The sequence below is a fragment of the Polypterus senegalus genome, chromosome 3 (assembly GCF_016835505.1).
Source record: "Polypterus senegalus isolate Bchr_013 chromosome 3, ASM1683550v1, whole genome shotgun sequence".
NCBI lineage: Eukaryota > Metazoa > Chordata > Cladistia > Polypteriformes > Polypteridae > Polypterus > Polypterus senegalus.
In genome coordinates, this window is record NC_053156.1 from 41,117,235 (window position 1) to 41,140,230 (window position 22,996).

At 39.1% G+C, this 22,996-nt stretch overlaps 1 protein-coding gene across 1 annotated transcript; it reads right to left on the minus strand.

Moving 5' to 3' along the window:
* Window positions 1-2,308: 2,308 nt before the first annotated feature.
* naa38 (N-alpha-acetyltransferase 38, NatC auxiliary subunit) lies at window positions 2,309-18,651 on the minus strand. The gene is made up of 3 exons (XM_039747030.1): window positions 18,560-18,651; window positions 10,522-10,708; window positions 2,309-3,800 (listed from the first exon to the last, which is right to left on the minus strand). The coding sequence occupies exons 1-3, from the start codon at window positions 18,602-18,604 to the stop codon at window positions 3,688-3,690; spliced, it is 345 nt and encodes a 114-aa protein (XP_039602964.1). The 5' UTR covers window positions 18,605-18,651; the 3' UTR covers window positions 2,309-3,687.
* Window positions 18,652-22,996: the final 4,345 nt, after the last annotated feature.

Sequence of the window (22,996 nt, forward strand, 5' to 3'; positions counted from 1 at the left end):
TTAGGTTAAGGGTCTTATTTTCGTTTGTGTTATTATTTGAATTTTTCTGTTGAATCAAACCTCTAAAGCAAAGTCTGCAATGGATGCCAATCACTTTCATTATTTTCAAGTTAAATTTGTCTACGTCTGCAGCTCAACCAAATTGCTTGCAAGTTTTGTGTGAAGGCTCCGTCACCTTACACAACTCATCAATGGTTTCCGGTCACAGATTTCATTTATGTAATCTTAGTGGGTTGGGGGCAATCATGGCAGACTCTCTTGATCGCAAGTCATGTAGTCTGACATAACCCAGTGACTCCGTCTAAGCAATGTGACTTGGGCTGCCAAAATTAAAATGTCGTAGGGGTGGATTTGTGTGCATGAGAGCTAAGAACCAATCAGTGCTCAGCCAGAAGTACAACTTGCATATAATGGAGCTACAAAGAATAAGGAACACATATGGTTTGGAGCTGATAAAAAGAAGTGAAGCTTGTTGGTCTGATGCTGTTCGTTTCACTTACTAAGATAGAATAGGGAAAAAAAAGAAACCATTTTCACAGGACTGCTCTCTGCCAGGCAGCATTACTGGCTTTCAAAAAAAGGAGTGAGCTCACGATAATTTTAAAACTGAATCTGTGCTGGGAAGTCATCATAATGTTGTGTAATTTGACATGCCCTGAGATTTCTTGTCATGTAAATCAACACTACCATCAGCGACAGCAGTCATCAATTCTGACATCCCCTCTGACTAGGAGTTGTGGAATCTGACATCAGCTTCAACCACATTAATAAGTGGATGCTTCCACATGGAATTAATTGTACCACAAATGCTAGACTTTACTTTTCATTTGGTGGACACCATTATCCAAGGTGTTTCTTTTGTTTTTCCAATTGGAGCACAGGCAGGTGAAGCGATTTGCTCACAGTCCCAAAGTGTCAGTAGCGGGATTTGAACCCGTAGCCTCAGCGATTGAAATCCAAAGCCTTCGCCACTACCCCACACTGCCTGCAGAAGTGTTATTAGGATTTAAAGAATCTCATAATGGATGGATATTATAACAAAGAGAAAGTGAGAAGACAGCTCTGTTCTGTTACTAGCAAATATTGACCATTATTGCTCAGTAGCTAAAAAAAATTGGAGAAAATAGCCAACCATAATATTAAAACATACAAGATATACAAAATAAGTCTGTTTAATACATTTTACAGTTTATGCTGTAAAATGGCAGGCATACAAGCACTGGTCTGGAAAATACATTTTCACTCCAAAGCAGTTCAATTAGGATGAAACGTGAAGAATATCGTGCTCTCAGCGTGTACACCCTGTGCTCTAAATTCATTTTTCTAATTAAGCCTACAACTTTTTAAACCTTTAAAGATGGGTTTTTCCAGCTACAGCCAGTTTCCATTACCATTATGTATCATTATTTCCTATAACTTTAGGAGAACTGAGAGCTTAATGGGAGATCAGGATATCCAGTGCAAATTGCTCCTGAACAGTCTGTTCTTCAGAATTACAGAAGACTAAATGTCAAGCATGCTACTGCCGTCTGCAAAAGAAAACTAAAGGTGTCTTGAGATTCATGAAGGCCAGTTTGCGTCATGACTTTAGCGAACTAGTAGAGTGACCACTTGAGGGAAAAAGATCAAGATCAACAGAAAGGAGGACACTATATAAAGAAAGGAGCTTATCCGAGCAAAAGATCTGGCAAGACCCTCATGTGGGCTGCATTGAAATGCTTTGTAATTTTGGGAGTGTTACTTTAGTCATCCACCGAGGGTGGGCACAAAGGGACGTGCTATGTGAATGAACTGCTCCAAAATCCAGGGTTGTCTTAATATCATCACAGGCCCCAGGGCAAAGCAGTGCACTGGGGCCCCATTTTTGACAGCAAAAACAGAAACATGCACAGGCATCAGAAACATTGTGGGCCCTTATGTTCCTGGGTCCCCAACCAGTGCCCATAGATTAAGATGGCCCTGCCAAAATCAACTACCCTCATTGTGGGATGGGGTAGGGACTGATGTGGGCGGAGTCATTTGTCAGGCCCCTGTCACATGTACTAACCTTTCCCTCGATGCACAATGCCCAAGTGTTAGCATATAAGGACTGTATGACATTAGAGGTGTATTTGTTCAAACAATTTATTAGCATTAAGATTCTTTATGTATTCAACTTGTTAGTAATAATATTTGTTTATTTATTCATTGCCTTACAAAGTAAATGCCTTCTCCTGCCACACTAGAGTGCAGCAGTACTAAGTATTTGCAGATCTGGGGCACCATGAACTCAGTCCAGTTTCAGGACAGACATTACCGTCTTCAAAAATAGCAAATATCAAAATGTTTGCCAAAAAAACTCACTTTACACCAAGTAATCACACGTTTTGCGCACTTTCAGCATACGCCTGGAATATTCTGCTAAAATATAAAAAAAAAAAAAACCCTCCTGAAAGTGAAAGCAGTCCACAAACAGGAAGCTCCTGCACTTTTGAAATGAAGACTCACCTCTCCCCATCATTCACTGGTTAGGAGTACTGTCTTCAATTCAAAAGTGCTGCGAAGGGGCTTCCCGTTTCTAGACTAGTGTCACAGTGATTAATGATATTTTAGGGGAAAAAAATTATGCATTTCACACACCTTTAGCATACAACTGGAAGACTTGACATGTGGATTATGAAATAAGAGTAATGCGAGATTTGTATGGACTTTTTGGCATTGACTGCCATTTTCCAGCATTGGTCACCCCGGGCTCCCTTTATATCAAAAATGGTGCCATCTTTGTTCTCTATTAACAAACGGGATTAGAACTTTTTTTTTTTTTGCCATCGCTACAAACCACATGGGGTAAGTAACATATAAAAAAATATTTTTTGGGAGGAGTATTCCATTTAAAACACAACCAACTGTAGCATGAAACAGACGGAAAACCTGAGCACTCCCCATCTCTGGAAGGCTTTTAAATGCACTCACTTATTTGGATTACTGGACATGCTGTCATACATCATGGGACACTTGGTCAGCTTAGCTATTATGGCTGGATGGACTGAATGGTGTCCTCTATTTGTTAACCTAATGTTCTTATTAAGTGACAAGTCAGTCACACTGTAAAGGAAAGATTCAGAAAAAACTGATGAGCAAAGATTTGCAAAAAGAGGATCAAAATGAAGAATATGCACATTATTATGTTTTTAAGGACATTTTTGCAATAAAAAAAATTCTGAATAATAGTTGACTTCTATACATCCCACTTTATGAAGCATGTGACACATTGCTATACTCTTTTGAGGCAGGGGAAAAAAGAAACCAATGTAATTTATTGCACATACAATTAAATATTTATACAATTTGATAGTCAAGCTATTCAAATTGACCAAAAGGAAAAACAAAACTTAGGGAATCAAACTTAAAAATGTCTGCACAAAATAAAGGGCAAAAAAAATACAAAGTCTCCAACTTTGCTACTCCAAAGATTTTTCACAAAGGTAAAGAGAATCTGGAAACAAAGGAATAAAAGTTCTTCAAAATGGCAGCTTCATTGTTGCTGTGGTTATCTGAGGTGATAGCCCTCTTTGTACAGTTTACCTCAAGATCGCGGGGGAAAAAAAAAAATTATAACAAGTCTGCAGTTTCACTTGCAACTGCTATGCTTCTGCAACGTAGCAGTCCTGATGTCTCATTTGCTATTGTCAACTTCTCCCAATACAATCATAGATACTGAGATGTTACCAAACTTTCTGATTCAACTTCAATAGACACAACATGGTGCCCTGGGATCATCGCTAGACCCAAGACTCTTGGCTCTCCCTGGGAAAATGAATCTGCGAGGAGAAGAAGAAAAAAAACACTACAGTGAGTTTAATTAAATCATCTCTCTAAGACCCCAGAAATAAAGCTTCTTGTTTATTGCTAACAAGAGAATCAAACCACAAAACAATGACGAGCAATATTTACTTCTCAACATAAAATTCTGCTGTGAACTGTGATAATCCACACATTCAAATATATAGCAGGGTCAACAGAGAAGCATGCAGAGATTAAACTATGTAATGATCTTCTTCCACTATCACATAGTATCAAGATTAAATCTTTACTGGCACCCAATTACCTTCCAAGTAGCTGTTATGCCACCATATTTAAAATATGGCATTAATGGAAGCAATTAAAGGTCTCCTCAAACACTGTAAGTAAACCAGTGGACACAATAAATGCTGATTTGTACTTCTCTAGTGTGCAGCATTACCTATTAGCAGGCATGTGTCGGATTATTAAAGACTAAAAATATTAAAAATCCAAGACAAACAAGCACTGAACTACCCCCCACGTAACATACACAAATGCTAGTATACAATCCAATTAAATTTAGCAAACACATTTTTTCAGTTGATTTCTGTATTTTCACCATAACATAAAACCTGTCAATAATAAAGGTAAGAGTTCAATTCTTCTTCATCATCACTGGTTTAATAGAGATTTCCTGGGTATAACAAGGTTAGCTGGTTAACCACATCCTTCATCCAATTTTATTTTTTATGCTGGACATTCTTTGGGGCGAGATCCATTCTTTTCATATCATCTGACACCACCAACCATGAATTCTTCAGCGTCCCTCTAGACTTCATCCCTTCCATCTTGGTGCACCTCTTCACCCAATCATTCTCTGCTTTTCAGGCCACGTGCCCAAACCAGCTCCATCTGTTTTTCCTATCACCTACACACCAGGTCTCATACCTTAAGTAAGCATTTGTCAGCTTCTCACTCTATGTCACTCCACTTGTCCATCTGATCACTCATCTCTATACCTTCCAGTTTTAATACATGTCTCGCTCTTTCATAAACTTTACCCTTCAAAGCCAGAGAGACTTTTTTTTATTAATTTTATTACAATCCATACATAGCAATCAAGTTTTTACAAAAAAAAAAGAATTATGTTAAGATTTAGAGAGACTTCTAAAGAAGACAAAACCAGTAAATGTTTTGCGTATGTCTTAGATGGCTTTAGACAGCCTTGGATTTAAAATCACTTCTGAAGTATTAACGGCTGTATGTGAAGGTCTACTAGGCAGGATTAAAGTGTGTCATTAGAAACTGGCTACAATATCCTGTACCACACTACTAGCACTTACAAGTAGATGTTTTCTGCTCCACTGTTGGAATCTTAATTCACCTTCTAGAACTCAGCGAGAAAAGCAATTCATTTGGAAAAACTGCAAAAAAATCTAATTATTTTTAAGAGGATCCACTCAAAACCTTCTGGAAATGTGGCAAGAACTCATTAATACCCTAAGCCTAACTTTCTTACACTACTTACTGCTTTATCATATATACTGTAAATATATTATATATACACATATATACACACATATATATATATATATATATATACACACATATATACATATACACATATATATATATATATACATATATATATATACATATATATATACACATATATATATATATATATATATATATACACACACATATATATATATATACACACACATATACACACACACACAGTGGGTATGGAAAGTATTCAGACCCCTTCAATTTTTCACTCTTTGTTATATTGCAGCCATTTGCTAAAATCATTTAAATTAATTTTTTCCTCATTAATGTACACACAGCACCCCATATTGACAGACAAAAAAGAATTTTTGAAATTGTTGCAGATTTATTAAAAAGAAAACTGAAATATCACATGGTCCTAAGTATTCAGACCCTTTGCTCAGTATTTAGTAGAAGCACCCTTTTGAGCTAATACAGCCATGAGTCTTCTTGGGAAAGATGCAACAAGTTTTTCACACCTGGATTTGGGGATCCTCTGCCATTCCTCCTTGCAGATCCTCTCCAGTTCTGTCAGGTTGGATGGTAAACGCTGGTGGACAGCCATTTTAGGTCTCTCCAGAGATGCTCAATTGGGTTTAAGTCAGGGCTCTGGCTGGGCCATTCAAGAACAGTCACAGAGTTGTTGTGAAGCCACTCCTTGTTATTTTAGCTGTGTGCTTAGGGTCATTGTCTTGTTGGAAGGTAAACCTTCGCCCAGTCTGAGGTCCTTAGCACTCTGGAGAAGGTTTTTGTCCAGGATATCCCTGTACTTGGCCGCATTCATCTTTCCCTCGATTGCAACCAGTCGTCCTGTCCCTGCAGCTGAAAAACACCCCACAGCATGATGCTGCCACCGCCATGCTTCACTGTGGGGACTGTATTGGACAAGTGATGAGCAGTGCCTGGTTGTCTCCACACATACCGCTTAGAATTAAGGCCAAAAGTTCTATCTTGGTCTCATCAGACCAGAGAATCTTATTTCTCACCATCTCAGAGTCCTTCAGGTGTCTTTTAGCAAACTCCATGCGGGCTGTCATGTGTCTTGCACTGAGGAGAGGCTTCCGACAGGCCACTCTGCCATAAAGCCCTGACTGGTGGAGGGCTGCAGTGATGGTTGACTTTCTACAACTTTCTCCCATCTCCTGACTGCATCTCTGGAGCTCAGCCAAAGTGATCTTTGGGTTCTTCTTTACCTCTCTCACCAAGGCTCTTCTCCCCGGTAGCTCAGCTTGGCGGACGGCCAGCTCTAGGAAGGGTTCTGGTCGTCCCAAACGCCTTCCATTTAAGGATTATGGAGGCCACTGTGCTCTTGGGAACCTTAAGTGCAGCAGAAATTTTTTTGTAACCTTGGCCAGATCTGTGCCTTGCCACAATTCTGTCTCTGAGCTCTTCAGGCAGTTCCTTTGACCTCATGATTCTCATTTGCTCTGACATGCATTGTGAGCTGTAAGGTCTTATATAGACAGGTGTGTGGCTTTCCTAATCAAGTCCAATCAGTATAATCAAACACAGCTGGACTCAAATGAAGGTGATCTCAAGGATGATCAGAAGAAATGGAAAGCACCTGAGTTAAATATATGAGTGTCACAGCAAAGGGTCTGAATACTTAGGACCATGTGATATTTCAGTTTTTCTTTTTTAATAAATCTGCAACAATTTCAAAAATTTTTTTTTGTCTGTCAATATGGGGTGCTGTGTGTACATTAATGAGGAAAAAATTAATTTAAATGATTTTAGCAAATGGCTGCAATATAACAAAGAGTGAAAAATTGAAGGGGGTCTGAATACTTTCCGTACTCCACTGTGTGTGTGTATATATATTATTATATATATATATATATATATATATATATATATATATATATATATAAATATAAATAAATAAAAAGCTAAACACAGAAATCATATTTTTTTAAAAACTAAGTATATTTTCATCCTATAGTTGCCTTCTTTGTTTAACTTTTTACATGATAGACTGCAATTGGGCTGGTGAAAAAAAAAATTTGGCCAGGTGCACAGTTTTTGGAGGGACAAACTGAAGCAGCACTTATCTATTATTCAGAGCCTTTCACATCAATTCATTATACAGTACCTTTCATATATATCTATCTGGTCATTCCACATGCTCTTGCATTACTCATTATAGAGTCAATTCACATCTTGGCCCGTCCAGTATCAGACTCATTGTACAAATTTAGGCTATAATGTATTATACCCTTTCCATTATGCTGCCCAATCTGGTGCCAACTTTCTCATTTCCACTGTGCTCCAAAACTTCATTACTTGATATCCACAGTTTCTTAATTTTCCCATAACTTGCCCTATACAGGTAGATGTGAAAAGGAACAGCCGCACCCATTCCTAAAATTTATACTACATCTGTCCCTAAGTTTCCCCATCCTCTGCCAACTTGCCCAGTTCCCCATTCTGCCAAAACTCACACCATAATATCCTCACACCCCACCTCATTAATAGTCCAATAACGTGTACCTTCATCTTTCCTATAACACATCCACAGCATAAGTCCAATCCAAATCCTATTCTGCATCTGCTAATAGAGTGCCCAGTCCTTGGCTGTTTCCACTGTATTCCATAAATCCATATCATACAATCACTAATCCTCTGATTTTTCTCAAGTCTTGTGTCCCAGTTTATCACTTACCACAACTGCAGAGTCATTCTCACCCTAATTTTATTCAACACTTGCTGCCAATCTGCCCAGTCCCATGCAACTTTGCCAGGCTTCCCTCCCTTGGCAGAAATTCACATTTAAGATTCACAAAACCTCACATCTTAAAAAAACACTATATGGACAAAAATATTGGGACACGATGCTTAATTGTTGAATTCAGGTGTTTCAATCAGACCCATTGCCACAGGTGTATAAAATCAAGCACCCTGGCATGCAAGCTCCATTTACAAACATTTGTGAAACAAAATGGGTAGTTCAGAGGAGCTCAGTGACTTCACGCATGGTACTGTGATAGGATACCACCTTTGCAATAAGACGGTATGTGAAATTTAGGAAATACAGCAACTTCAGCCACAAAGCAGAAGACCAAGTAAGGTCAAAGTGCTTGGTCAACGACTGCCAAGTTGCATGGTGCGTAAACGTTGCCAACACGCTGTTGATTCCATTGCTGAGGAGTTTCAAACTTCCACTGGCATTAATTAAGCACAGAGCCCTGACCTTAACCCCATCACCTTTGGGATGACCTGGAACGGAGACTGAGAGCCAGGCCTTCTCGTCCAACATCAGTGCCTGACCTCATAAATGCTCTACAGAATGAATGAACTGAGATTCCCACAGAAACACTCCTAAATCTTGAGGAAAGCTATCCAAGAAGATTGGAAGATGTTATAGTTGCAAAGTGGGGACCAAGTCCACATTAAAGTGTATTTGAATGCATGGTCATTAAAGTCCCTGTTGGTATAATGGTCAGGCATCCCAATACATCTGTCCATATAGTGTAACTCGCCCCCCAACCCGTTTTGTACTACACCATGGCACTAGTTCAACCTACATCTTTTTCTGCCTTTATCATCAGGATTTCTATATTTTCCTTGAAAATAAATTTTGCCCACCTTTCCTTTAGTCCTGAAATTTCTGAATTACTTTCTGATTAATCATTTCACTAAGCCTGACAAAAAAAAAAAAAAAAAAGCTTCAGACTATTGTGCAGTGTTTACTAAACTTAATTTTTCTGTAGTGGCACTTTTATAACAAAATCATCCCAAGGCACACCACTATTTTACTAACCACAAACAAATATACAGTGAATCTCATACACTTGCTAAACTTCCTGAAGAGGCAGGACTACTGGAGAAACCGGTAAAAAAGGAGCTCCGAGATCAGCATTCACATGACACAGCACTTAACACTTTGGTGGCATCTCCAAGCTGCTTCACCCCTTTGCCCACCCCTCTCTACCTCAGAGGCAACTCAAATGCCCACTATTCACCAACCTTGTGGGCACACTGTGACCACACACCCAGGGCAGATGGACTGGTCATCAGGATACATGTCTGAAATGCTCTAACATGTCGATCGCAGAGCTGCTTATATGCCAGCTTATCCAGGTAGACCTATTCTCCTCAGACTGGTCTTGATCACCTGCAGAATTTGCTTGGGAAAAAGTCTGTAAGCTTGTCCTCGATCACTTGCCTTCTGCTGAATTCTTAAGTCAAGTTGGTCCAGTCCAAGCTCCTTTATCTTCAAGTGAACAATTTATATAGGGGTGTTTTCATTAAAGAAATAACTGAATTTTCTTTGATTTCTGATGTTCCACTTAAAGTTGAGCTCTCTCATCTGTACGTATGTTAATGGAGGGTGTGAACTGTGAACCATTGTTGTGAACACAAAACAGTGCATCGACCACTGTCCAATCACATTAGATTTAAAAAATCTAGAACAATACTAATTCGCTGCCAATAAGTGGGAGTGTCTGCAGTCCTGGAAAAATCTGAAACCAACCAATTAAAGGGCAGCTGAAGTTGCCCTTCACTCAGGAAATATAGGAATTCATACAGTAATGAATCAAATACAATTAGGAAACCAATTTCTAATGGATGTTGACATGTGCTGACACTAGGCACGTTGAGCAAATATATTTCATGATTATTTTTCATTACCTAATTAAGTAAGAGTTTTTAAAATATTTAAGTGGCACCCCAGCTCACAGCATTACAAACTGCCACTGACAGACTGCAAGCTCATGAATGTTACTTTTAACTATAAATAAAAAAAAAAACCTTTAAAATATTCTAAACATTAAACAATCTGAGAATACACATGCATCAATCAGTAATAGCTATACTAAAATATTACAGTCTAAAAAACAGTGGAAGAAAAATAACTTTTGTAATATGCAAAGTGAAACACTGACTACCTAAGAGACTACACATTTACAGGTTAAATATTTATGAATTTACAGATGCCAACTGGTTTTACCGTTTTGCAGTATATTTTATTGACCAGAAAAAACAAAAACACAACACTACACTAATTCAGAATGAAAAATAGATGGCAGAAGAAATTATGAATTTTTTGTAACTTTTTTGCATAAAAGGTTTACTGTAAAATCAGTTTTATATACAGTGTTTTATCTCAGCAATATAAAATTATTCATGGATCAGTAGTCAAACCAAATACAAAGTCTAATAGATTGAAATGGGCAAAAGGGTGACGTTATTAGGAGCTGCACTTACCTGTGGATTTGAGAAACTCTTGTGCTGATCCCAAGATAACATTACAGTCCCTGTCTGTACACAAAAACAGACCCACCAGAGTGCGACCATCAGTCATCCGAATCCTCATGCTTTTGTTCAGGAGGTTTTCCAGTTTTTGACGTGTTAGTGAATAAGAAGAATCCACCTCACTGTGTTCTCCAATACTCTATTTAAAAAAAAACCAAAGCCAAACAGCAGATCATAAATACACATAAAAGTGCAAAGAGTGAATAAATGAAGCATTTGTTAATATCCAACTATTTTCAATGCTGTTTTCCACTGGCAAGGACGCAAGCGTTTTTTTGTCTTCCCCATGATTTTCAAACCTAATGCATGTGAATACATATGAATCTCAAGCTAACAAAAATTATCCGAAAAAGTACTGGTAAAACGCACAGTACAGGACTGCGTACTTCGTTTATGTTCTGCTATTTGAATTTCACCTTTAAAAATTTTCAACTTTTAGGATTATTGAAAATAAAAAAGAACATACATACATAGCTGTGGTGGGCTGGCGCCCTGCCCGGGGTTTGTTCCTGCCTTGTGCTGGCTGGAACTGGCTCCAGCAGACCCCCCATGACCCTGTGTTAGGATATAGCAGGTTGGACAATGACTGACTGACTGACATACATACATACATAAGATAATGTGAAACAGATTATCCAAGGCTCAGAAAAAGGCGGCCAGATTTTAAATAAATGAATAATTGAATGGCTGGCTCTCTCTCTGTGGGTGTGCGTGCTCGTGCAGTTCCGGGAGTTTGGTGCGGTAACTGGGGCGAGACACACCAGTACATGACGACGAGGTCCGTCTCAACTGCCTTCTGCAGTGAGCGACTGAGGTGCTGCACCCATGGAGACATATAAAGGGGAGCCAGCATGAGAAAAAGGAGAGGGGTGAAGAAAAAAGAGCAAGAAAGAACTGAGTCATGAGAACAGCATCAAAGGGAAGAAGAAGCAGGACAAGCCAGCCAGCACGGCAAAGGGCAGCACGGGCATGAGCCCTGTAAAAGAGTGAAGGATTGCCACTAAAAAGGAGGATCGTGGCCGAACCGGTCTTATTTAAACATTACACATTTACCTTGGCTTTCTCTTTGTTATTGAAGTGTGTGTTGTTTATCAAGAAGCAAATCTGACCAGACTCCCTGTCCCTGCCACTGAGAGGCACCACCACATTGTGATGCTGCCCACAACATTCTTCACTCCAGGGATAGTATTAGTCAGGTGATGAGTGATGCCTGATCTTCACCAGATAAAGTGCTTGGAATTTTGCCCAAGGAGTTCAAATTTTGCCCCAGAAGACCAGATAATCATTTTTCTCTTGCTCTCAGAGTCCTTTATATGCCTTTTACTAAAGTGTGGCTACCTTCTAGCAAGTCTACTATAAATTCCTGATTAATGGGAGTGCTGCTGAGAAGGTTTTTCTTCTAACTGGTTCTCCTATCTCAGTGGAGACTTCTGAAGGTCTGTTAAGAGTGTCCACTGGGTTACATGTCACCTCCCTGACTAGGCTCTTCTTTTCCAATTATTTCATCTGGGTGGATAGCCAACTCTAGGAAGAGTCCTGTGGCTTTATGAAAAAACTTAAGATTCTAATCTAAAATGTTGCTTATGTTTAAAAGGCAAAATTGGTGCATGTTAATAATACATTGTATTTACATAGTGTCTTTCCCATGCACCAAAAAAAAACAAAAAAAAAAAAAACACCACACATGACATAAAAAAAAAAATCCTTTTCCCAATATGCATGATCTAATAATCATAAAAACTGTCATGTTCCTAAGTGACCTTTACTACAAACCATGGAATATCAGAGGAAAAAAGGCAGAAAACGAAAATGAATGTGAATTTCGGGTATTACTGACTGCCATGACGAGTCACACAAAACTTTATTTGTTCGTCACTCTGTAGAAGTCACAAATAAAAGAAAAAAACAACAGTGGGAGCAGCTGAGTGGTGAGCCCAATAGCAGTGTGCCATCATGCAGGGCTCAAAATGCTGCCAGTATACAGCATGAATTAATGCAGGCTGTGCGCACAGAACCGTAAGATTTTAAGAACATTCTTAATGAACCTGGGGGGGAAAAAAAAATGCCTAATAAATGTCAGTGTTTCAATACTAGTCTGTTTACATTCAACATAGAACTCACAAATGTCTTAATTGCCAGTGTGTTGATGTTTTGAAACCGCCCATGTTTCTGTGCTATGCTTTGCAGTACTGCACAAGCCATCACAATGCAGCAAGATTTTGTGGGGCCACATAGCAGTGCACCTTCCGACAAATCCAAACAGCAGCATCTTTGTTTTAATGAACCAATGGTCCGTTCTATCACCGTTTACCTAAAAATCCCCTGAATGAAAGATTACACAAGTTGTCTGTAATGTGGACACAAAAGTCAGCTTCCCACACTACAATTTGATAAAATAAAGGAATCTTGGGTTCAGCTGTGCAACAACATCAGTCAGATACATGATACATTTGAGCATCATACCTTAGTTGTATATTAATTTAAAGAAAGTGCTTTCTGTTCACAAAAAAAAAATTCACTCTGTGATTGTGTCTTTATCACAATGTGTGTGCAGTAAATTGTGCCAGTTACATTAGAAAAATCAGCAGTCACAGCAGAATGCCTTTTGATTTCAACTTGCTCCCCATGATGTTAAGGATACTGCGTGCATCAGGCAGTTCACTCCTAGAAGTGGCTGTTACAAAATACTCTATGGTTGTTAAAAACCTGTAACAGAACAAGGATGGCATGATTCCTGCGTGATGGGCTCTGTAATGTAGGATCCAGTTCAGCACACAACTCCAAGAGGACAGCTCTAGAAAGTCTAATTTGGCTTATAAGTCAATTATAAGACATCATCATCAGCCAAAAAAATCATTGTTACCCCTGAAAGACTCTCCTTACCCTGTCACTGGTTATATTCTCTAAAAAAGCAAAAACTGCCATTGCCAGTTAAGTTGTACAACACACAGCACACACCTTATCGGCAAAATTGACCGGCTACACCTCGGGTGTTGAACTTCGGGACTGGAGGGCCAAAATGGCTCCAGATTTTCATTCTAACCCTTTTCCTAATCAGTGACCAGTTTTCACTGCTAATTAACTTCTTTTCCCTTCATTATAATAGCCCTGTTTTAACGGATCCAGTGCTCTGAATTAATTCTTTTTGTCATTAAATGACAGCCAAACAGAAATGAGATGTAAAACGAGCCAACAGTTGAACAGCTAAATTGCTGCTTCAAATACCAACCAATTTCACACCAACCAGTTTCTTAATGAGAAGCCGATTCTTGCTGTTAATTAAATTCATTATTTAATTCCATGGCTTTTTGCTGCTCTCATTCTGCCACAGTAGGAATTTCCAAAACGGTTGATTTTTTGTTCTTTCTAAAAACACCACCAAAACGTTTTGGGGACCTGAGAGATCAACATTACTGAGATGTTCACCTTTTTTTATTTTCAGATATTGTGTGACGGGCACAGGTGAGCGAATTATGTTGCGGCTTGTTTTGTGTCTCATTGTTATTTGGCTGCTAATTAAGGAAAAAGAAACAACAAAAGGGACCTGAGTGAAGTTAATTAAAATTAAAGCAAAAGAAGTTAATTAGCATTAAAAACATGTCACGAATGAATAAGATGGTTAGAATGAAAACCTGCAGCCACTGCAGCCCTCCAGGACTGGAGTTTGACACCCCTGGGTAATGCTGGGAGGCATACTAGTTCATAACGGAAACCGTTTTTTATTTTTGTTATGATATGGATTTTTCTTATACCGCAACACCAGTTTAAATTGCCTAAACAATGTTTGGAACGTGGTGCAGTGGCAAACTGTTTTGGGGGGACCTTTTTCACGGTTACACCGCTAAACTTGCATGCAATGGAGTACATGCGTTAGTGGAGGTATTGCGGGGTGAAAATGGACAGAGAACATTTCGAAACTGAAGCTGTAGCAGACGATAAAGTTGAACATGATGACACAGAAAAAGGGAGTCATGTCTGTTGTCTGGAGATACTCTGGTTTTAAAAGGTCAGATGTGGAAAGATTATTACTATTTTCAATTGTGTGAATACTGTTTCTATACTACTGGATAATACTGCAAGCCAAGTTGTACTTGTTTTATTTTTTTTGTTTCCAATACTGTGTAATATACCTGGGTACTGTGCAATACTGTGACAATGCCGGTCCTCTACAGTCTCCCTCTTCCCACATGGGAGTCTGTTGAACCGAAGTGCTCAAAATGATTTTATTAAAAACAGTCAAAAGTAAAACCATGTATCCAGTGTGCAGTGTTCAAAAAAAACACAGTACCCAAATAAATAGCAAATCCATAAAACTAGTGAAACATGGGGATAAAATCCATAATAAATAAATTCGTTAAAATGCAGTTTCTCTCTTCATTTGATCACAGCCCACCACCTTCTGTCTCCCCAGCTCACCCATCACTGGTGTTGCTGGAGGAGCATCTGCAGCACAAACTCCTTTCTGCTGACCCCCATCTTGGCTGCCGCCACACTACGCAGCAAGACTGTCCGAGGTCAGCACACCTCCCGTCTTCCTTCGCGCTCACTCAGTCGCTACTCGGATGCATTGGGAGGCTTTTGCAGTCCCTGCTCCATGGATCTGGAATGCCCTACCAGAGAACTTGAGAACACAGCAAATTGTGGGCTATTTTAAAAAGCAGCTAAAGACTTTATTTAGGAAAGCTTATTAACAAGAATGCCACTATTTATGGTTATTTTATCTCTGTTTTGTTTTTGTTAAATATTTTTATGTAGCACTTTGAGATTTACTAATAATGTAAAGTGCCTTATAAATAAAATGAATTATAATTATTATTGCCTTATATCTCGCCTGCCCAACTCTACACGCTTAGTCAGTGGGGCAAACCAGCCCCTAGAGCGCCTCAGCTCGTGCTGCCTTCTCCTTCCTGGTATCTGGTTTGTCTCCCATGACTGCCTTTTCTCTTCTTTAACCTCCTTCTGTTCTCTTTTCTTTTTTCCTTCCCCCTATCCTGCAAGCCCATAAATATGTATCCATATGTGCAGGTGCGACTCGCCGCAATTACCTCAATTCCCTGCGGTCGTGCAATCGCACCCACGGAGACGGACACGGCTAACTGGATTTAAAAACTGGTCATATTTTTTTTTTTTTGAACCCACGGGGACCTGCTATATCACAAATAACATGGATGCAAGTTGCAGTTTTATTATTTATGTATACACAGTAGCTTTGCTTGAAGGAAGGTCCATATTAATGCAATTTGCCTAAAAATGTCATCAACATGTTGCAATTGTTTTATTTTATTTTTATTTGGTGAATACTGTGTAATGTACCTGGGCTTGAAGCGTTGAAGTAATAGTATTATTACTGGAAGTTGCACTATTATTTATTTTATTGTTATTATTTATTAGTTTAAATATTATGCAGTTTAACGATGGTAAAGTTGTTTAAAAAGTCACTTTAACGTGTCAGTGGACAGAGATTGTTAACATTAACAGAAAGTGTACTTGGTTTACAAAAAATATTTACTATTTATTCCTTTTCTAAGACATGTTCTGTGCAATAAAACCTTTGACAAGCACCTCTGGATATTTGACTAAGTCTAAATGCCTCTTTGGATGGTTGAAAATATGTTGTCAAAATTTTTGTTTCAAGTTGTTTGCAAAATGTGTTCAATAAAAAAGGTTCTAAATTTTGACTGCAACTGTCATGCAATGTGATTCCTTCTCTTCATTAGTGGGGCCATGCAAACCTGTATTAATTCTTGTGTGCACATTAAAATGTTCTTTTTGTACAATGCTCATGACCGTGGAATAGGTTATTTTTAGCCAGTCTACTGCAGTAATTGCAGTGTAAAATGTGGTTAACATCCACTCATGCATGGGGGAAAAAAATACCGTTGAATACCGTGAAATTGGGGTAATTTAGAAAAATACTGTGATATAAAATTTTGGTCATAGCGCCCAACACTACCCCGGGCTACACAATAAGTCAATTAATGTTAAGTGTATGCATTTGGCGTTCTTACCAAGACTGAAGACAGCTGTACTAAACATGTTATTACCTGTGATATAATTAGTTCAAGAATATTGGAACGTGACTGGCACTTCATTTAAAGGGGAAAGTGATTTTATGTTCACTTCATGGTCCTGTCGCTTGGAGTCGCCAAAACGCCAACAACAAAAAAGTCTGCACAGAACTTATTGTTGGCTGAAACTTGCCATAACTTTATGCCAATTTCCATACCAAGTTTGTGTTTTATAAATCTCAACTACTGTGTAAGAAATGGCGTATACGTACATGCTTCTGAGCATAAGTAAGTTTTATACATGTGGCCCCTGTTGGCTCCAAATGTTATCCAGTGAGTATCCTTGGACTTTGTGGGCTGTTTTTTGTTCAGAAATACAGTGTCAATTCTGAGACCTTGTATACCACAGGTACACAAATGCCTTTCTAAATGACGTCTAATCAATTCAGTTTGCCACAGTAGGACTCTAATCAAGTTCTAGGCACATCTCAAGGAGATGCAAGGCAAACAGGATTACATTATATTTACTTATTTGCCTGATGCTTTTATCCAAAGTGATTTACAACATTTATGATACAATCGGCTACATTTATTTGTTTTTACAATTGGAACACAGGGAGGTGAAGAAACTTGCTCAGGGTCACACAGTGTAAGTGGTGGGATTTCAACTCACAAGTTCATGGTTTGAAATCCAAACCCTTAACCACTGTGCCACCCTGCCTGTGCACCTGAACATCAAATGGTGGGCCACACCAAAAGGTCTTGAACACGTCCATAAATGTGATCAGTTTTTGATATTAAATAAATCTGAAAACCTTTCTTAACACAGTTATTATGGATCACTACTGTAGACCACGGAGCAAAACGTAACATTTATCCATTTAAATTAAAACTACAGCACGATTAACTGTGCAGAAAGTGAAGGGATCTGAATACTTTCTGAATCCACTGAAAATGCCCTGCTTCGTTTTGGATGTTGCAAGGCAGAGTTTCAGCGAAACCTCCAATTTAATTACTGCATAAACCTGTAGTACTAGGGTGTTGTAAAGTTCTAGCTATTATGAATGTAGCGAGAAGTTAAGCAAAATGGCACCTTTTATCGGCTAACTAAAAAGATTACAATATGCAAGCTTTCGAAGCAACTCAGGCCCCTTCTTCAGGCACAAGGTGTAAAGCCCCGAGTTACCAGGGACTGTTGGCGCTGGCGGGTTTGAAAGTAGCGTACATTTAAGCGTAATACCAAAAGACTTCACATGTTCCTTGTTAGTTTTACCTGCTTTTTACACCACTTCTTCAAATGATTTCAAATTATGTTTTCTATCATTGATATAGATAGATAATTCACAGCTATTATCGTTTTCATTTTAGTTCCTAAAATGCGAGTGTATCAACGGAGTGTAAGCGGATACGGGTGCCTGTCCGTCTCCGTGTCATGCATGCAATGCACCGCTGACATGTCCAGGGCTGTCGTTCCTGCTGTTGGATTTAACGAATTAATAGTTTGACATTACTGGGTTGAGCAAGCACCTTGAAAAAGTTGCTCTCTTATACAAAGATGGAGAAAACAACACAAAGTGACAAAAGAGGCGCAACCAATACGGTTAACGTTGTCTTCAAAGAGGGCCGTTCTTCTTCTTTCGGCTGCTCTCATTTAGTCGTCACCATTTATCCCTGTCTTTTACACAATGTTTTGCCACAACGACTGCCGTCACGTCCTCCCTCACCACTTCCATAAACCCTCATCTTTTCCTCTTGCCTGACGGTTCCATCCTCACCATTCTTCTCCCGAGGACTTTCAGAAACACAACTCAACAACTACGATTAGAAAGGGTCGTCAAAAGACCTCAACCTCCAAACCTATCGCTTCTACGTCAAAAACTGACAAGCAGCCCGAGGCTGAGCACAGCAACAGGTCTGCCCTTCAATAAATTAATTTCTTTAAAATTATTCATGCAAAGGACAAAACACAAATGATAACTTACCACCGTTTTATCCAGCTCACCATTTTCTTCTTTAACCGCTGCCATTTCTTCCCACGAGTCTGAGAGAAAGTAGTATTCAATTCTAGAAAATAAATTCTTACAGCTCAACGGTGCCATCTAGCGGACTGGCGGCTACAGTGCTTCAATATCGTAATGCGAAATATAGGAAGTTTGGCTAACTTGTTCTATATACTGTATACATATATACACACACAAACACACATATATAGAATACTTGCACATACAGCCGGCATAACAATGTTGCATGCGAACTACTGTATATTTTGCATTTTCTTTTTTCAACTGTTCTGAGGGGACAGGCAAGTACACATTTCATTGTACTAAGTTCACATGACAATAAACTTAACTTGATCATCTTTACCTTGAGTCCTTTCACTTCCAATCATTTTTTTCATTTCAGTATCCTGTCCTCCATTCCGCTCCACTTTTGGCCATTAAATCAAGGTCATTGGTGTAAAATGTCTTCCATGATCATCCTTCAGCCACTTCCATCACGACCAGTACCACAAAAAGCATCAGACTCAGAACAGGTATCGGAAGCAGCCCCCACAACACCTCAAGGCTCTCTCTGTTCCCACCTGCTGTCCTGACCACTGTTCACTGTTTGTGCTTCCCTATACACTGACCTCACCGCAGAGAATAGCCATTCCTTCAATGTCCACCTCACCATCCTGTCAGAAGCCTTCTCCAGGTCTACAAGTACCGAATGTAGTTTCTGATGCGCTCCCTGCATTTGTCTGACAACAAATATCACGCCTGTTGTTCCCTTTTCAGGTGTGAACCCACACCACATTTTGATGACTTTCATTTGATCCCTGGTTCTTCTCTGCCATGTTCGCTACTCATTCTCATCACCTGCTCTAAAAGCTCACTATGTCTCACACTCCATTAGATCACACCTTTTTATGTATGCTAGAATGAGCACACTTTTCCACCCACCAGGAATCCTTCCTTTACACACAAGATTTTAAATTGGGAGAACAGACTCTTGACCAGCAAGTACAGGTCTTCAGTTCAAAAGCTCAGATCTATTTGAATGCATTTCCTCTGCATGCATGATTCAGGAGATTTATGAAATATTACAATATTTTAGCAAAAATTTGTGTTTTCCATATTGTGAGCATGCAATCGGATGACTTGACAATGTAGATTATGCAACACGAGTAATGCAAGATTTTATTCATGGATGTTGTTATATTGTTTACTGTTGTCCAGCATTTGTATTCATAGACATTCGTTCCCCCAGAAGCTTTGTTATGTCCACTCTCCATAAAAACACGATTAAAAATTTTTCTTAGTCATCATGACAAGCCACAAACTGTAGATTCATTAACATATAAAATTAGTTATGGTTGGAGTATTCGTTTAATATACAGTATTCCTTGTAAAGGTAAGTAAAGAATTGTTTTACTGAGCCATCCGGAGTGACTGGGGCAGCCAAAGTACACAACTGTTAATGCAGTGGGAAGGAAACTCTAAAACAACCTCGCTGACTTCATTAGCAAATGTTGGAACATGTCAACTCCATAAGCGACTGGACCAGGATAAAAACCTAACCTTCTGGAACAACAAGAACATCTGAATGGCCATACCCCACTGAGATTACAGTAAATTTGTTAGTTTGTCAGAAATATACTGGATTCAAAAAGTATTCAGACTTGTCTTTCTGCACACTCATCAGGTTTTATTTTAAATGGATACATTTGACATTTTTCCCCCATTAGTCTACACTTAATTACCCATATGTTTTTCAAAAAGGTTTGCAAAATTTATTAAAAATCTAAAACTGAACTCTTCCATTTCTGTATTTAGACCCTTTGGTGTGACAACCCAAATTGTGGTCATGTGCATTCTGTTTGCGTTAATACTCCTTATTTTCAAAACTTGGAGTCCGCAAACTGAATTGACTGAATGCAGCTTAGAAAGGCACACGCCTGTGTACTGAAGATCTCACAATTCACATGTCAGAGCAAAAACCAAGCCATGAAGTCCAAGGAACCCTCTCTAATCCTCCATGATTAAAAGACCAGTGCCTGTGTTTTTCAAACACTTCAGAGTAGGAAAACAGTCCTAACAAAAAATCTCATAATGACACAAATTTGATTGCACTCTTAGGAGTAAAAGCATTTTATCAGTTTTTCTAATTTTGGGAACTACTAACTACACCAGAATTTTGGAGATCTCATGGACTGTGCTCACTCTGTAGGAGCTGCCAGATGACAACGTTCAGGGAGAAACTGGCACAAACATCACAGGAAAAGCTGAATGCTATGAAAACTATGGGCAATGACTAAATCATGAAAAGAGGTCGATCTGACAGAGACGGAATAATGTTCATGATAAATCTTATGTACGTTACATGATTCATCCACCTACACAGAGAAGCCATGCATTGTCAGCCTTAATGAATGTCTTGTTTTGGCCACAGGGAAAATGAAATTTTGCAATTGTGATGATTTGGGCATGTCATAACCAACCATTTCTCAAATTTCACACCAAGCCCTTAACATGCATAAGGTAACAGGCCGATTTTAAACATTTCTGCTCAACTCCATACGAGGTAATGTTAAATCAAGTTGTATTCATGTAACAGCCAACATATAACCCCGAAGATAAGCAGGACTGGATGGGCGATGAACACTGAAATGACACAAAGGCATGCAGAGCTCTGCATTTCACAAACCCAAGGAACATTTGCGTTACAATAAGGCAGGTGAACCTCACAAAAATTAAGGTGAGGGATCACAGAGACAGACATGGCACACAACTCTGAAAAATGAACACTGAAAGAAGAAACACAACTTCAAAAACAGTACAAGAATTGATATGGTTAGGTTCAGGAAGTTATTTTTACAAGGCGTTTCCTGTGGTTGTAACAGGGGGAAAGTGATTCTTCTTAAAGTATGTCTGTGGATCATTCATTGTTAAATAAATGTGCCAATTACTTGTGTTAACTGTAATTTTGGGGGTGATAGGTGCCTCAGGAATTCCACCTCTGTGCTTATTACAGTATTATTCTTGATTTTGTGAAGAGAAAACAATTATGTGCAGCTTGGTGTAATATCTAGCTACTTTTTAGTCTTTCCTCTACTTTGAGTATTATCTTAGTTGGGAAGCATTAGTCATTGTATCAGAAAACTATGAAGTGTCACCATTACTGGCAGGTTGCAACCAAGGGAATCATAAATTGAGACATCATTCATTCTCAAATGTGGCTTCCTTCTCTTTATTGGAAGTGTGAGTAGGACACTTCATAACTACCTCTCATTTTCTACTCTGAGGTACGACAAATTCTTGTCCTAGTCAGACTTTTAGTGCAATTCCTAGTAGCAATTCTGACACATTTGATAAATAGTTTCAGAGCCTGAGTTTAAAACAATTTCTAAAGGTTTTGAGTGTTCCCAAGAGCATTGTGAAATGGAAGGAGTTCAGACACCTGGCCAAACTGAGTAACTGGACAAGAAGGACCTTGGTCACGGAGGTGTGCAATAACCTAATGGTCACCTTTAAAAGAGGTCCAGAAGTCTCCTGCTGATATGGGTGAACTTGACAGAAGGATGACCATCATCAGCACTTCAGAAATCAGGTATTTAGGGTAGGGCAGCTCTTGAAGTTTTCCAAACAGCTTTTAAAAACTGAAAGCACAAGGGCAAAGTTTGTCTGGACTGATGAGGTCAAAACTGAATGCGTTGGGAAAAACTACGCCAGGTGAAGAACAGGCACTGCTCATCACCTACTGCATCCCTTTGGAATAGCACAATGGTGGCAGCATTATGTTATAGGATTACTTCTGAGCAGCAGAAAACAGGAGGACTGGTCAGAATTGAGGAAAGGATGAATGCAGTGAAATAGGGGGAAGTCCTTCAAGAAAACCTTTTCTAGAATGCACATGACCTCACACTGGGGCAATAGTTCACCTTTCAGCAAGATGATAACCCTGAAGCATACAGCTCATACAATGCTGAAGTGGTTTCAGGACAAGTCTCTGACTATCCTTGAATGGTCCAGACAAATCTTACACTAGAACTTATGTGCAGAGAGCTGAAGGTGGCAGTTTACAGACACTTCCTAACCAACCAATCTAACAGAGCTTAAGACAATCTACCAGAAGAATGGAATACAGTGATCCCTCGCTATATCGCGCTTCGACTTTCGCGGCTTCACTCCATCGCGGATTTTAAATGTAAGCATATCTATATATCACGGATTTTTCGCTGTTTCGCAGATTTTTGCAGACAATGGGTCTTTTAATTTAAAGTACATGCTTCCTCAGTTTGTTTGCCCAGCTAATTTCATACAAGGGACGCTATTGGCGGATGGCTTAGAAGCTACCCAATCAGAGCATGTATTACATATTAACTAAAACTCCTCAATGATATACGATGTGCTTCCCAAGCGGATTGTTTGCTTTTCTCG